This window comes from Sebastes fasciatus, chromosome 7 (genome assembly GCF_043250625.1).
Source record: "Sebastes fasciatus isolate fSebFas1 chromosome 7, fSebFas1.pri, whole genome shotgun sequence".
Classification (NCBI taxonomy): Eukaryota; Metazoa; Chordata; class Actinopteri; order Perciformes; family Sebastidae; genus Sebastes; species Sebastes fasciatus.
The window spans coordinates 32,666,562-32,682,570 of NC_133801.1; the positions used below are offsets into that span (position 1 = coordinate 32,666,562).

Below are 16,009 nucleotides of genomic sequence, written 5' to 3' on the forward strand. Positions count from 1 at the left end.
TGTCTATCAGGGGATGGTATCCGTTGTTTGTGAATAACATATTGGGCTTCGATGCATTTTACTCATGCTGGCAGTTATCCTGGAGCCATTGAGCGTTGTGTGAATCTGATATCTACCGCTCTTTCACATTCTCTGTCAAACAATGTGCATTATTCATGGTGTTAGAACTTACCTTTTTATGTGCACGCCTCTTAAACTCACACGGCATCACGGAGGGGAGAGTAATATCTGGCAGAACGAACCGCTGGGCTTCCATCATGGAGACGGCTTTAGGCTAATAGCACGAAATGGGTAGGTCCTTGAAATATAGAAAGAAACACCGATATGCATTTTAAGCAGGAGTGCTGGAGGATCTTCCTCATGTTTGCCTCCTTTTTTTTTCCTGATGTAATTTTTGCTTGATTAAAATGCTGAAAGGCAATAAGATGTTTATGAATAAGGTCAGGGATGAATTAGTGAGGATCAGCACTGATACCCAAACACTCCAACTGTAACTCGGCTGATTGCATGTGTTAGATCTTATGTTAATGAATCCAATTAATGCGCGAGGACAGTGATGTCTGTGAAGTGGTCTGCCCAGTCATCGTCTCCCTCTGTGCTTTTTCAGTTTGTTCAGTCAAATTATAAATATCTGGAGGCAGTACACTTAAGCTGTTTCAGGTAGTAGCGGAGTTGACACAGCACCTGATAAGGTGTTTGTTTATCTGAACTCAACTTGAACTTCCTCAGATCAATACTGAAAGTGTTGCAGTTAATGGATAGAGGATATTACTCTACATGTATATTAAGAGGCGGACGGAGCACTTTAATGCATCACAAATGTGTTTGGGAAAAACTCATAGTGCCATTTGGAGCATCATTTCAGCATTATTTAACCTTGGAAAGCCTCTTCCTCTTTCACGCAGACGGTTATCGTATTAGCTTAGGTTTCATCAGATAAGGACTCAAATTCCACATTCTCTTAAATCTCTTATTAATTCAAACACCACTGCTTCACCCACATCCCTCTTGGACCAAAATGTGAAGTTTAGTTAACAAGTCATCTGCTAATGTTGGCACCGTCATGGATTAATGGGGAATGAAAGGGAGTGAGAGGAATGGGGCCGACAGGGAGTCGGCAGGGTGGGGACATACTAGATCTCCTTTAGAGGCTCCCTCGTAGACATTGCACAGGGAGACTGTAGTCTTGCATAAAGATGCTTCTTCTTCTCCTCCTCCTCCTCCTCCTCACACCTACCTGGTTATGACAAGAATAATCAGAGAAGAGCCTCTGCGGGGGCTGCAAAAGGTGCCCACATCGTCCATGTTTTATTTAACAACTGTTGCTTTCAAAGTCTGCGCAAACTTCTCCTCTCCTGTCTTTTTAATGGCTCCGTCAGTTCTCCAGCTTCCTCGTTACTGAGCGATAATAAACTCTCATATCTCCTCAGTCCTCAGACTGAGAATGCACATAATTGGATGAAGCCAGCGGAGTCGAGAGCATCCCGGTGGCTCGGTAGGCTGTGGCGAACATCATGTAACAGTAACGCCCTGTGTTTACAAATGTGCTCCTGGACTGTTGTTCTGTGACATCTCTTTTGCTTTTTCCTGTCATGTCTTTTTCTCCATTATAAAAAAAAAATCAATAAAGAGGAAAAAGACCCCATCACCTCCTCAAAACAAAACAAACAAACAAAAAAAAAAGAACAAAATAGAACCTGTTAGACGGGACACAGGTGGTAAACAGGTTCTACAGAGTATACAGAGGAATGATGCATATTCTGGTAGGCGTTGGTAGGCTGCGTCGGTGTCAGGCTTTTTCAATTCAAAATAATATTTCACTTTGCAAAAAATACTTAATTTATAAGATAACATTTTACATAACCGTATACAGTATATGCTGCGTCTTTTTCACATCTCACTAAAGTCTAAAAATAGTTTATAAATTGTAACTAATGTCTTTATTAGAGTTAATAAAACATTAATGAATTAATCAAGCTAATAATTAAGACTCATACATCCTATATAAAAAAGGTACCTTATTAGGAAGAGGTACCAAAAAATAAATCAGTAGCAAATTATTCACATTTTACATCGTAAAATTGTAATAAGTGCTGTTAAATAAGTAAGTAGTTTACAGTGTCATCTATACCTACATTTAAGTAATCTGCATTTATTATTTCTTACCAATGTATGAGATCCATGTCATCCAAAATGCTGATATCAGTTTTGGGTTGTTACTCAGCACAATGGGAAAGGATATTTAGTTTTTCACATCAACTGTTAAATAGATCAGTGGTTTCACCACAGAAGAAGGAAAACACATCTACATTAAATATGATTTATGTTGTGTTTTCAAACAAATCAAAACAGAAGAAACAAAGCAATAAATATCAAAATCACCTGTATTAAAACCTTAATATGCAGTAATGCCACAGTTAATGAGGGGTCACTGTTTTGTTTTCGTGTGTCTAGAAGGTAACCCACAAATTGTAAAAACTCTCAAAGACTCGTTGCCCGACAACCTATCCTAACCTTAACCGTTCAAGGTCAATGCCTAACCTTGTGACCTTGGTGACCCTATGTTTGAAAAAAAAAATGCCGTGAAAGTTCCCTCCTTGATGCCCCTATGGTAGATAAAGCATGATAAAGTGCCCTCCAGGGCGTGATGCAGTGCCATAGGGTGCCCTTAAATGAAGATAACATGATGAAGTTCCCTCTATGGTGCTTTTCCACTAGGGAAGACATGACGAAGAGCCCTGGATGCCCTTCCAGTGGAGAAACTGTGATTAATTGTCCTCTAGGGTGGCCCTAAAATTGAGAAAACATGATGCAGTGCCATATAGGCTGCCCTACTTGCTAGAAAACCTTCCGCGCGCTTGCTGGTGCCCCACCGCATGCAGCTGCTGCCCTTTTTTAAAAAAAATTTCACCCCTGCCCCTCAGAGAGTCCGCCACTGGACTCAACACTACTTGGCTAACGGCTTAACGGAGTGGTTTTGGCTGCTTGTGGAAGACAGATATCCATCCACTGTGGTATTGCATGTTCCCAGCATATGTGTGATTTGGCTCTCTTATCCCTGGTATTCATAAAAACATAAACCGTGTCAGTGGACTCAGACCTGCAGGTTGTGCTCTCTTAAACCAGCTTATAATTTACAATAACAATGTGACAATGGGAATCATCAAAATCTGCAGCTCCCCGCGGCTTTTCAGAGCTTTATAGTGAGTTTGAGCTCATTATTTGGTCCGTGTCAGTAAATGTACAGTTTTTACTCACTCTCACCGCTCTTTAACGGCATTGTTGTGTGTGTGTTTTTTTTAGTAGGGTTTGTTAGTAATCATTTCATTTCATCCCGAGTAATATGAAGAGAGTGAATGTTTGAACAGCTTGCCATGAAGCTGAATAAAAAAGATGAAAAATGCGCTCTTCTCTCTATGCAAATAAAAAAATGTTGCCGCTAAGCCTTCATCTGAGTGAACTGACAGCTTGATATACTCAGCAGGGCATTTCATGAGAATCTCACTCGCACATCAAGAACTAGGACTACTGCTATTGAACGATTACAATTTATTCATTTAGCGAGACAAAAACTTAGTGTACCCAGGGACAACAACTCTCCAAGTGAGGAAATGTGTTTTAGGTTTTAACCTCTTCTGGTGTTTGTCCCATTTACAGTTTTGTTTGAGTGTTATAATGTCAAAGACATAACGCTAAGAAACACTGATGAATAATTAGCCGCTTCAGAACCTTTTGATAAACTTTGCATGCATCAAAGGGCTTGTCTCCTTTGACAGTTTCACAAAAAGAAATTAAGTGAGGAAGAAAAAGAAACTGAGGGGAAACGTGGAAGGCTCGTAGCAAATGATCAAAAGACGTACATTTCCATCAGAAACATCTAAGGCCTGATGCAGAAGTGTGAACTTACAGAGTCAAACTGTGACAGGACGACAAATATACAGTACTACCAAATCCTTTTACACATACTGTGTACAACATGTACACAGGTCAGAACTTGTGTTCATTTGTGAGTAATTGTGAGTATACATTTACAGTATGTGAAGCAGATATTAAAAACACAATTTAAAAGTTCTCTTTTTAAATTGTTGTAGTGTAAATTTTCCTGTAAACTAAAGAATGAGACACTGTTAGCTCAGCAAAGTTATAATTCTGTATTGTGTATGGCTGTCAAAGTTAAGGTGTTAACGCAAATTAGTTTTTAACGGCACTAATTTATTTAACGCATTAACTCAAATTGCGATTTTTAAGTTGTAGCAGGCTCAGTTTTAAAGCTACCATGACGATACTGGTATATGAAACTAGAAAACTAAGGAATCCACTGGTGAAAAACTGGCATGGCCTTTTTCGGTCCCTTGACCGCTGACCTCCAGATATGTGAATGTAAATGGGTTCTCTGGGTACCCACGAGTCTCCCCTTTACAGACATGCCCACTTTATGATAATCATATGCAGTTTGGGGCAAGTCATAGTCAAGTCAGCACACTGACACACTGACAGCTGTTGTTGCCTGATGTGCTGCAGTTTGCCATGTTATGATTTGAGCATATTTTTATGCTAAATGCAGTACCTGTGAGGGTTTCTGGACAATATCTCTTATTGTTTTATGTTGTTGATTGATTTCCAATAATAAATATATACATACATTTGCAGAAAGCACACATATTTGTCCACTCCCATGTTGATAAGAGTATTAAATACTTGACAAATCTCACTTTAAGGTACATTTTGAACAGATAAATAATGTGTGATAATTTGAGATTCGCGCTTAATCATGATTAAATATGGGAAAATTAATCTTTAAATCTGAATCGATTGACAGCCCTGATTTTCATTTATCTATTTTGTGTCGGATATTAAAAACACAATTTTAAAGTTCTCTTTTTAAATTGTTGTAGTGTTAATCTTCCTGTAAACTGAAGACTGAGACACAGTTAGCTATCAGAAAAGCTATAAATCTGTGTATCGGGATCTTATTTTTCAGTTCACAGGAGCTTTGCTTATTATTCTTAGTAGTTATGATAAGATAATACTTAATAAACAAAGCGCTGATCTGTGAATGTTGCGATATCGTTGCTAAGACAAAGCAAACAACCAAACTTGAAAAATAAGAGCCAGGTTGTAAACAGAAACAGATAATATCCTTTAATTGAGTCTTGACTCAGGTTTGTGTTGTTCCCCAGTCAGATCCTTGGCCTGCCTAAGAACAACCTGCATTCACAGGAGTGCTTACAGGCCGTTGATCCTTGTTAAGTGAGTAATGGATCCAAACAGAGACATGTCTGGAGACTTTAAGTGCACAGATAGTCAGGCTGTGCTCTTGCCAGCAGCCGGGGTCAGGATACAGAAACCCAGTGGATGATATATTCCTGTGAAGCACCTCATGAATCCTTTATCAGTGTGTTTGAACATTGATCATATTGAGTATTAGCCCGAAGGCTGGACTCTGCTCTTGAAGTGAGGAGAAAGTCCAAGTTCTCACACGAGAGTGATACGAGGCGATACAAGAACATCCGTAAGAAAAAACAAGTTTAAAAAAAGGACAAACGGCAGAGGCTAACTTTCTGCCGGTACAGTATACTGTATGTACTTCGGAAAAAACAAACTGCTTTACTTCCTTCAGCTCATTTCTTTTTGCAGCTCTGATATTAACACTCGGAACAAATTGCCAGATTGGCAAAGGTACTGTTGTACAGTAGCTGCTGTTGGATCTGGCTGCTGGTAGTAACTGCTGCTGCTTAGATCTGAAATGTGGTTTATGAGAGTCTGCTGGTGAAGTGATAAACACCTACTCCGAATGACTCATCAGAAAGCAGCAGAAGCTTTATGGAAATATTCCGACAAATCCAGTCAGATGCTGGAAAGACCTGGGTTGCTTGTCGCGCATCGCCTTCACAAAGCCGCGGAATGTGTGCTACACTGATGAGGATTGTGTGACATAATGCCTGAGACATTTAGATTAATACCGGGTGACTGGATGTGTGATCTAAATGACATCATAACACTGTAGGTTAACCAGCGATGTGGAGTCATAAGTGCTGGGAGCAACGGTGGGTTTAGAAACATTTGAATGAAGGTTTCTTCTACTATGAAAAATATATCAATAAATAAATAATGCCATTTGTAACTGAAAGTATCCCAAATTAAAGGATGAATTATGACACGATGGGCCTTCGGACACAGACATGCAAAGGGGTCCCCCACCCTTCTACACATAGGAGTAAAGAGATGTCTACGACTGACACAGCTGTAGCATTCTGAAGTCATTCTCTTGTTATTATGTGTCTCTTTGTGGTAGTTTTGTGTCTCTTTGTGGTCATTCTGCTTCTCTTTGTGGTCGTTGTACATCTCTTTGTGTTCATTTAGTGTCTCTTTGTGGTAGTTTTGTGTCTCTTTGTGATCATTTTGTGTTTCTTTGTGTTTTTTCTGCATCTTTTTGTGGTCGTTTTGTTTCTCTTTGTTTTCATTTAGCTTTTTTTGTGGTCATTCTGCGTCTCTTTGTGGTCGTTTTGCATCTCTTTGTGGTCACGTTGCTTCTCCTCGTGGTTAATTAGCTTCTCTTTGTGGTTGTTCTGCGCCTCTTTTTGGTCATTATGCATCTCTTTGTGGTCATTTTGCTTCTCTTTGTGGTCATTATGCATCTCTTTGTGGTCGTTCTGCTTCTCCTTGTGGTCGTTATGCATCTCTTTGTGGTCGTTCTGCGTCTCTTTGTGGTCGTTCTGCGTCTCTTTGTGGTCGTTATGCATCTCTTTGTGCTTGTTTTTCTTCTCTGTGGTCATTCTGCGTCTATTTGTGGTCATTTTGCTTCTCTTTGTGGTCGTTCTGCTTCTCTTTAGGTCATTATGCATTTCTTTGTGGTTGTTATGCGTCTCTTTGTGGTCATTATGCATCTCTTTGTGGTCGTTCTGCGTCTATTTGTGGTCGTTCTGCGTGTCTTTGTTGTCGTTCTGCTTCTCTTTGTGGTCGTTATGCATGTCTTTGTGGTCATTCTGCGTCTCTTTGTGGTCGTTCTGCTTCTCTTTGTCGTTGTTATGCATCTCTTTGTGGTCGTTCTGCTTCTCTTTGTGGTCGTTATGCATCTCTTTGTGGTCGTTCTGCTTCTCTTTGTGGTCGTTATGCATGTCTTTGTGGTCATTCTGCGTCTCTTTGTGGTCGTTCTGCTTCTCTTTGTGGCCGTTATGCATCTCTTTGTGGTCGTTCTGCTTCTCTTTGTGGTCGTTATGCATCTCTTTGTGGTCGTTATGCATCTCTTTGTGCTTGTTTTTCTTCTCTGTGGTCGTTCTGCGTCTCTTTGTGGTCATTTTGCTTCTCTTTGTGGTCATTTTGCATCTTTTTGTAGTGATTTTGCTTCTCTTTGTGGTCATCTACTTAGTACATTGTCACGTGTGATCCGATTGGCTCTATTCCCACGGGTGGTTTTGTTTTAGCTCTGCTCAATATAAAATGTCCTGTGTTTGATGAGAATGATTTTGACTAAAATGTAACATAATGGGAAATATTTGATCGTTTTTTTTAACTGTGTCTAGTCTGAATTGAAAGTGTGAGTAGGTAACAGGTCATTTAGTACGAATCTAATTTATATCACCTTCACGTTGTGAGGAGTACCGTGTTAATTAAAATGTCTTCCACTAATTGCGGTGCCAACATGGAGCTATCCGCTGCTCTTTGTTCACAGATGGATTTAGAATGTGTCACTATTGCTATCTATTTGCTGGAAATAAAAGCTGTTGACATACTCCAGGTTAGGCGCAGTGGTAGCTTTTGTCTAAACAGGTGCAATGATTTATTCTGCCTTCCCTTCTCTCTGCGGTGCTTCTGCATGGAGACTCTCCCACTGTGACTGTTTAATTAGTCACCAATGTCTGTGTCAGTGTTTCAGCGCCGAGCTGCTCGACTCCCTCGGTGACAAACTGTTGCCAAAGAAACACATCCGCAGCGAGCTCAGATCCACTGATGCCGAGGGGCGGCTTGAAGAGTTCAGGGGGTGATTGAATTGTTTACAGTTCTGCGCTCTTTTTCAGTTTTCTGTGGGGAAATATAGCATCATTTATGTCTGCTTGGCTTTTCCTTTGGCATAAATCTGAAATGACTAATGGTACACTGTGGCTCCTTGCCTCCAAACGACACCGTGAATATCAAAAGGATTGATCAAAGACTTTATTAGCTACACCGCTCCAAACGAACACCCTCACTAAGATTTCTTTGTACTGTATATATAAGGAATCTGACATTTCCAGGCTTGGTTCCTTCTTTTTTTTTTTTTTTTCATGGCGTGCTTCTTTTTTTGCTGACATGTTTTTTTCTTCAGTCCACCAAAACTCGGGAGATTCTTTTAGCTCCGCTTATGCCCACTGGCAGATTGTATCTTCACAGAATCTCAAGTTTACACTTGATGCACAGCCAATATATGGAGATGATGAAACACGCAGTAATTGCATTGATTGGAGAGTTCAGAGTTGGAAATTATGATTTTTTTTTTTTTTTTTGCCCCCACTTTAGGCAAGATTGCTCATTTGGGGATTGCTCACATGAATGCACAAGCTTTGCATGCAATGTAATGTTAAGGAATTTGAGAGAGATTAAGTCACTGATCAAGAAATTTGCAGCAGCAACTACGCCAGGATGCACATTCTCCATAGCTCAAAGCTTCAAATGAAATGCCACAGAAGCAACTCACAAGCACAACTTTCTGCTGCAGATCAGCCGACTCCAGTGCCACCCAGAGGTCTTAATGAAGCTGCAACTCTGTCACACTTTGAGTCTACCTCTCTAACCTTGACAGTCCTCTTCGATCACGGCTTTGGCGTTTGTCTACTGTCTGCTCTGAAGAGTTATTTTTCTGTTCAGATCTGAATATCCCTCTATATACCCCCCCCCCCCCCCCCCCCCCCCCATCCTCTTCTTCTCTGTCCCCATCTTTTTCCTCCTTCTCCTCCCCTTCACGTAGCCATCATGTCGACCTTGATTGTGAGAAGCAATCACGCCTGATCATCACAGCACCACCAAGTGCCTCCATGTCTGACTTCTCAAAAAAAAGGATAAACGTGAAGATTCGATAATTTCCTAAATCGGTGATTTCGTTAGCATCATTAATCTTCAATTGTCAACTCACTTTTCTCCCCACTTTCTCCCCTCCCTTTGTCTCTCTTTCTCTCTCAGGTCTACATCCCCTGCAGAACAGCTATTGTCCTGGCCAACGAGGAGATAGATTACTGTTATTAGAGGATGATTGTCTCCACAGAGACCAGGATCGAGAATGGATTCCAACCTCAAACTGAGTGTTAACAATCACCTTCATCTTAAAGTGTCAACCTTGCACACCACCCAAACCCACTTTTTGTGTTTGAGTCTTTTTTTCCTAAATGGGGAGGGAAAAAAAGGCATTGTGAACTTGTGTGCTTTCAAACACCATCTGCAACCTTAGATGCTGTGTAACCCCATTTACTACAGATTGGTCCATTTGGGAAGCGTCCAACCTAACCAGCAGCTAGATGCTAAAACTTAAAACCCCGCCGAGTCCGTCCACCACTAGCCAGCAGCCATTTATAGGCTCTGTTGAATTTGGCGTGTCATCTGACACACATGACCAGCCACTGTGGCAGAGGGAAGCAACAAACAAGATAAAAGCTCAGAGAAAATACCAATATTTTTCAAATGTTACGTATGTAGAAGTAAATTTGACTCGGTTTAATTATTTTGTATTTAATTACAGATCATGGTGTCAAAGACGCTAAGAGATTTACAGTATTACCAGCACTTGAAAATCAAAACGTCCAGGTATTTAATCACCGTCTTTTTTAATTTGCATTTCGGGACCTTGTACGTATAAAAATATTGCAATTTGCACAAAGTAATAAGCTGCTTTGAATTATTATACTTTTAATGGGTATCTAAAACAGTTGTGTTGTAATGCAGCTACTGGGAGCATTTGTGTGGTTATTTATGGCCCTGTTATTAAGCCAGTAATTTGCAGCTGAAGCAAAGTGATAAAATCATCTAATTTGGATTGTTCAGTGTGTTGCATAATGCACAAGAAACATTTTTAGCTGAATTACACAGGTTTTTTTCTCCACTTAACCTAAAGTAATGCATGGTTTTCTCCCACAGTAGATCCCATTAACATAGTTTATGTCGTGTATTTCACTAAACTCTGCTAAAATACGTTAATTTTGATGATTGTGTGTGGGTTTTACAGTTTTACAGGTCGGCTATGACTCACACACCTCCCTGCTTTAAGATACCATGATTCATGTGCACTATGTTCATTAGATACTGCAGCATTCCTCAGGGATTGTTGTAGGAAACAAACCCTAAATTCACACAGAGAATGACGTGTGCCTTTCCCATTTATTGTAGCTCTGACTTTTATTGTGACTTTTGTCTCCACACTGTTGATGATTGAACATCTCAAAGACCTGCTGCAACCTGTGTTCCTCATTGCTGTTAATGTGAGAAGGTTGTTGATGAACTAAAAAGTGTACGAACCGAGAAACATCACTGTGACAGGTGACTGTTTTTTGTGACTGCTGTCATTAAAATGGTCTCACATACAAGAGGTTTCATCGTTTGTAATAAAAAAAAATTGCAAATGACTGTAATAATTGATCTGCTTCTAGCCTTTATGTTCTCTTTTGGTTTTTCTAAACATCCGTTGCGAATCGACATGTGAATGGATGTCTTTTGGACAACTTTCAGCATTCTCTGCACGTTGTTATCAAAGCATTGCCGTTATAAGTGAAACAAGAGCTGATTTTGAGCATCCCAGATAAAAGCTATAATGCCTTGATTTACTGCCATGGAGACTGTAATTCTGTGATCCACACCTACTGCATTAGCACAGACTCTCAGCCATTTAAGCCGTGTATTGTAGCATATGGCAGGTTTTGATCTGCCTTCCCCTGCAGCGGATGAAAACAAATTCATATTCAGGGCCATCCTCCCGTGTTTAGCCAAAAGTGTCATGAACATATCATTTCTTTTTTGTGTAACACTCAAAAAAATGCCTTTTCTCCACCTCTTGAAGAGCACTGAGAGGATCTCTGCATACATTTCAAGCAACGAGGTTGAGATTGAAGTGGAGTGTTTAATCATCCCTCATCTGACCCAGTGTCATTGTCGTTTTACCACCGCCAAAATGAATTGTCTGCATTTTGTTCTCAAAAGTAAAATTGATGTATGATGCACAGTAACTATTGCAGCGTGTTTCTTTCATTATTACTAATGATAATAAATCAGTGCCTGTCGAGCCACAAGAAAAATGTGGACGAACTGGACGTGCAGTCTGACTACTGATTCTGTCCCTCCAGAGTATATTGTGATGGTACTCTGTCACCAACTGCTTGACACAAAAACTCTTCTTTTTTGCTCATATATACGGGTCCTGTGGACTGTGTGCAGGGGAATACTGGATCAGACTTCAATGAGGAAAGCCCTGAAGTCTTTGGGACGACAAAAGAAGGAGTCTACCTTGCACTCTGCACTCAAGAACATAAAGTTTCAGTTTCCATTTGGTGACCAGGGAAGCTGTGAAATGTTGTTATGGGACTGTACTGAGCAGCCGCCTCAGTGGTTCCCACAACATGATGTAAGGGGGATGAAAGACAACTCATCAGACCATAATACTTAAATTTCCATTTCCCAGGCATCCTCACTTTGTGCTACTTTGTGCGCCGGCATCGATACAAGCAGCTTCTTAATAGCAGCTGCACCATGAAAAGAGAGTCTGAGGAGATCACAATGTAGCTTTTGTCCAGGCTGTTTCACAAAGGTGCTGATTCAATTCTGCTTGTATTTAGTATTTTTTTTTTCTCTTTTTAAACATTTTTATCTCTGTTTTTTTCTGTTACTGGTTGCACATTTTTACTCCTGGGGCTCCTGAGCTGGTCCTCCTGGTACAGGGCCGGCTCTAGCCCTTCTGGTGCCCTATATAGGCGAAATTGGGGTTTGTGTTCAACTCCCAGAACCCTAACCCTAGCCCCGTTAACTGCAACACACATCACACATCACAATGGTTTTAAGACAGAAATTAAGATTTTTATTTTCATAAATAACTGTATTTATTATAATATAAATAAACAATTGGTCCCTGATATTGATGACTTAAAAGTCACTACAGTTTACACTTTGATTAACAAATAAGTGCGACTTGGCAGAGGAAAAAGTGTGAGAAAGAGAATTACAGGGGTGAAAAGTATTTATTTATTTTTTCATTTGTTACCTGAATGCAGACAAGAGCGACCAACGGAATTTTTTTTTTTTTTAATTATTAATTTATTTTTAACTCTTATTCTTTTTTCTTTTTTTTTTAGTGCAACCAGCGCCCCCCAGAGGGTTGCGCCCTAGGCAACCGACTATATGGCCTATGCCTTAAGCCGGCCCTGCCTGGGCGGCTCACTTGGTTCAGGTACATTTTGAAACTGTATGTCATATCTCATGCAACTTTTCAGTCTCTTCACTGTCAAATATCTAATAAAGGCAAAATGCCTAAAATACATAATTCCCCACCCCCGAAAAAACCCTCTGGCCTTTTCCCAAAAATGTCTCTCAGTTATTTTATGAGTATTCATGTGCCACCACGGGGGATGGCTCATACAATATAATGTAGTTCAATCCAATTACCATGCAAATTTGTTCACACAGTAGACAAAATAACAGAAACACCTTAGCATAATGCAACATCACCGCAAACTATGTCCTCAGAACTTTAAATCAACAGCTCTGTGAAACAGTTGCAGCAAACTGAAGTGCAAGCTTCACACTATATTAGATATCTTACAGGTGTTTATGTTGTTGAGTGCAACCCCTGTAGATATGTCTGCCATGAGATATCCAGGACTTGTATGATGTGCTGTGTCTGAGAAGATTTCATAAGTAACCCTGAGAGCACAGAGCGCAGCGTCTGTGTTGTAACAGTTTGTCTGTTTGTATTTCTTATGGGCTCACGAGCATCGAGATGCCTGGAGGGAAGATCCTGGAGAATGCAGTATTGTCAGAGTCAGAACTGGGGGTCTGACATGCACAAAGAGGATGCTTTCAGAGTGTGACCCAGGAGACGGCAACAAGTCGGGAAGGGATTTCACCATGCACGCTGCTGGCTGCTGCAGCTCCAACACAAAATGCCTGCGATTATATTCCATTCTGTTACTTGAGCTATCCAGATAAATGCCGGCGCTGAGGTCGAGACAAACGCTTTAGAAATTAGAAATGTAAAGAAAATGACATTAAAGCAGCAGTAGGCGGGTTAGAGCAAATATGATGACAAAAAGTTATTTTTATAAAGCGGTCACTATATCCTGACAGTAGTGCATGAGACAGGTCATCTGAAAAAAATAATGTTCCTCCGATGTCCTCCGGTGTCCTCCAGTGTCCTCTGGTGCTCCTAACGGCATCTGCAAGATTTCACAGACCGGAGAAAAACAACTGAGCTGGAGCCTTGCCATCTCTGAGCAGCTGTCAATCACTCGCAAACTCCGATCAAACGGTCAAACTCGGCGGCGCTGATCAAATATGAATCAATATTCTGTTACTGTAATGCCTATTCCTTGCATAAAATGTTTTCAGAAACATCTTGTAGTGTACTGTTTAGCTGTAAAATGAGAAAGTTTGTGACGCGGCAGCCATGTTGAGATTTGTTGAGAAAAATACTAAGCACTGCCCACCAGCCGGAGCAAACGTTCTCATTTTACAGCTAAGCAGTACACTACAAGATGTTTCTGAAAACATTTGAGGAGAGAAGTAGGCATTACAGTAACAGAATATTAATTCATAGTTGATCAGCGCTGCCTAGTTTGACCGTTTGATCAGAGATCGCGAGTGATTGACAGCTGGCTCCGTTGAATGAACAGCCAATAGGAACGCTCTTTCTCTGAAATGACCTGTGATTGGCCAAATTTTTTAAAGCCTTTTTTAAACAGAGCCATGAGGAGGTGCAGAAGTCTAGTTTTCTCTCAGTTGAATTACAATATGCTGAAAGGTTATTATGGCCAATTGCCCAATGATGCCAAAAACATTCTGCCTACTGCTGCTTTAAAAAGTGAAATGTTTGTCAGGTCATATGGCATTTTATCTGCGGGTAGAGTGGGAAAACGACCAAAAAATAATTTTGGGAACAAACGCAGAGGGCCATTTAGTATTAGAATTCAAAATCTAGAAGAAAGCAATAAGATTTGAATGGCAAATGTCATTGAATGCCATGATAAAAAAAGGCTCTACACTACACCGTGTGTGTCTGATGACTTCCCTTCCTTTTATCATGATATTAGAGTGCTCAAACAGCAGAGAAGACCAGCACCTGAAAAATTTGGTGAACAGCATGTAGGCCTATACCCCCAGAGGATTTCTGTAAGGAGAGTCAGGTTTGATTAAACACGAGCATAAATGTTGTGAGACTTCCTTTAACCCACGCTGAGTCCATTCAAAAATACATTATTAATGTTGACAACTATTACACAGGTTGGTTTTTTGTTCTCATTATTTATCCTATCCTACATACTGTACCATGAGTAGCAAAATTCAGATTACAACTACTGTAAGAGTGCTTGTTCTCTCTCGTGAATATGCGGGAGAGTGAAGAAAAGCATATCTTCATCGTTGTTTTTGAGGAGAGGTAGCCTGTGGTTTCCAGGAACAACCGCCTCCTGCAGGTTTGAATGCCTGGGGCACACAGTATGGAACCTGATGCTTTTTACAACAGCTAGTTGTATTTTTCTAGGATGGTAAAACACCATCCTCCATAACTTCAGCCTCCTATATAATATTGTTAAAGGCTTCATCTCTTGGGCTGGTTCGTAAGAGACATTTAGAGGACGAATCACAGGAGCTTTAAGAGTGAACGTTGTAGTTTTAGTGTCACGTTCGGAGCACAAAAAGGGCGCAACAAAAGTACTTATGAGGTATGGGCTGCATCATGCTGACCAATGTTTGTGTCTCTCATTTATTACCATTACCCTGGAGTGACAGAGCTAAGCATCTTTATTTTATCTGCTGTAGAATAAAAAAAAGATATATAACCCATTTCCCAAGTTTTGACTGTATTTCCTATCCAGGTACTCAGAAAGTATGTACTGTATCTCCTTGCTCATTTTATGACACAAGAAAAATAAAAAAAATGAGCGCTGTCAAAGTTAACGTGATAATAACGCATTAACACAAATTTGTTTTAACCATGTCATACTAGCTTGTCGAGAAGGAGAATAAATAACGCTCCAAACTTACGCTAAATTTTGGCGAGGAAAAAACTGGCATGACCATTTTCAAAGGGGTCCCTTGACCTCTGACCTCAAGATATGTGACTGAAAATGGGTTCTATGGGTACCCACGAGTCTCCCCTTTACAGACATGCCAACTTTATGATAATCACATGCAGTTTGGGGCAAGTCAGCACACTGACACACTGACAGCTGTTGTTGCCTGTTGGGCTGCAGTTTGCCATGTTATGATATGAGCATATTGTTTTATGCTAAATGCAGTACCTGTGAGGGTTTCTGGACAATATTTGTCATTGTTTTGTGTTGTTAATTGATTTCCAATAATAAATATATACATACATTTGTATAAAGAAAGCATATTTGTCCACTCTCATGTTGATAAGAGTATTAAATACCTGACAAATCTCCCTTTAAGGTACATTTCGAACAGATCAAAAAATGTGTGATTAATTTCCGATTAATCGCGATTAAATATTTTAATCGATTGACAGCCCTACTATATATATATATTAAAATAATAAAACATTTTTGAATTGAGCATGGACATATTTGTTTGGAAAGGGTTAAAAACGGGTTAAAAATCGTCTTTATGGTGTTTCTGGTGGTTCTGGTTTTTTTTTAAAGATCACTGGGTAGCCAATTTATTATTTATTTTTTCTGGAAATAGGATGCTTATCTCTGTGACTTGAATGTAAATGTAATACATGAGAGGCACAAACTGGGACTAGTTTGGGAGTTTTTGTATAGCATCGTTTTTTTTTTTTTCTTTTGACAGAGGTCTCCGATGTTTGTGCTATAAGCAAACA

The 16,009-nt window shown here is 40.0% G+C and overlaps 1 protein-coding gene across 1 annotated transcript in view; it reads left to right on the plus strand.

Annotated features, from left to right (window-relative positions):
* gbe1b (glucan (1,4-alpha-), branching enzyme 1b) overlaps positions 1 to 11,186 on the plus strand; it is a 99,344-nt gene extending 88,158 nt beyond the window's left edge. The window contains exon 16 of the mRNA XM_074640381.1: positions 9,157 to 11,186. Within this exon, the coding sequence (XP_074496482.1) occupies positions 9,157 to 9,219 (63 nt within the window). The 3' untranslated portion in view covers positions 9,220 to 11,186. The remainder of the gene's footprint in view (positions 1 to 9,156) is intronic.
* Positions 11,187 to 16,009: the final 4,823 nt, after the last annotated feature.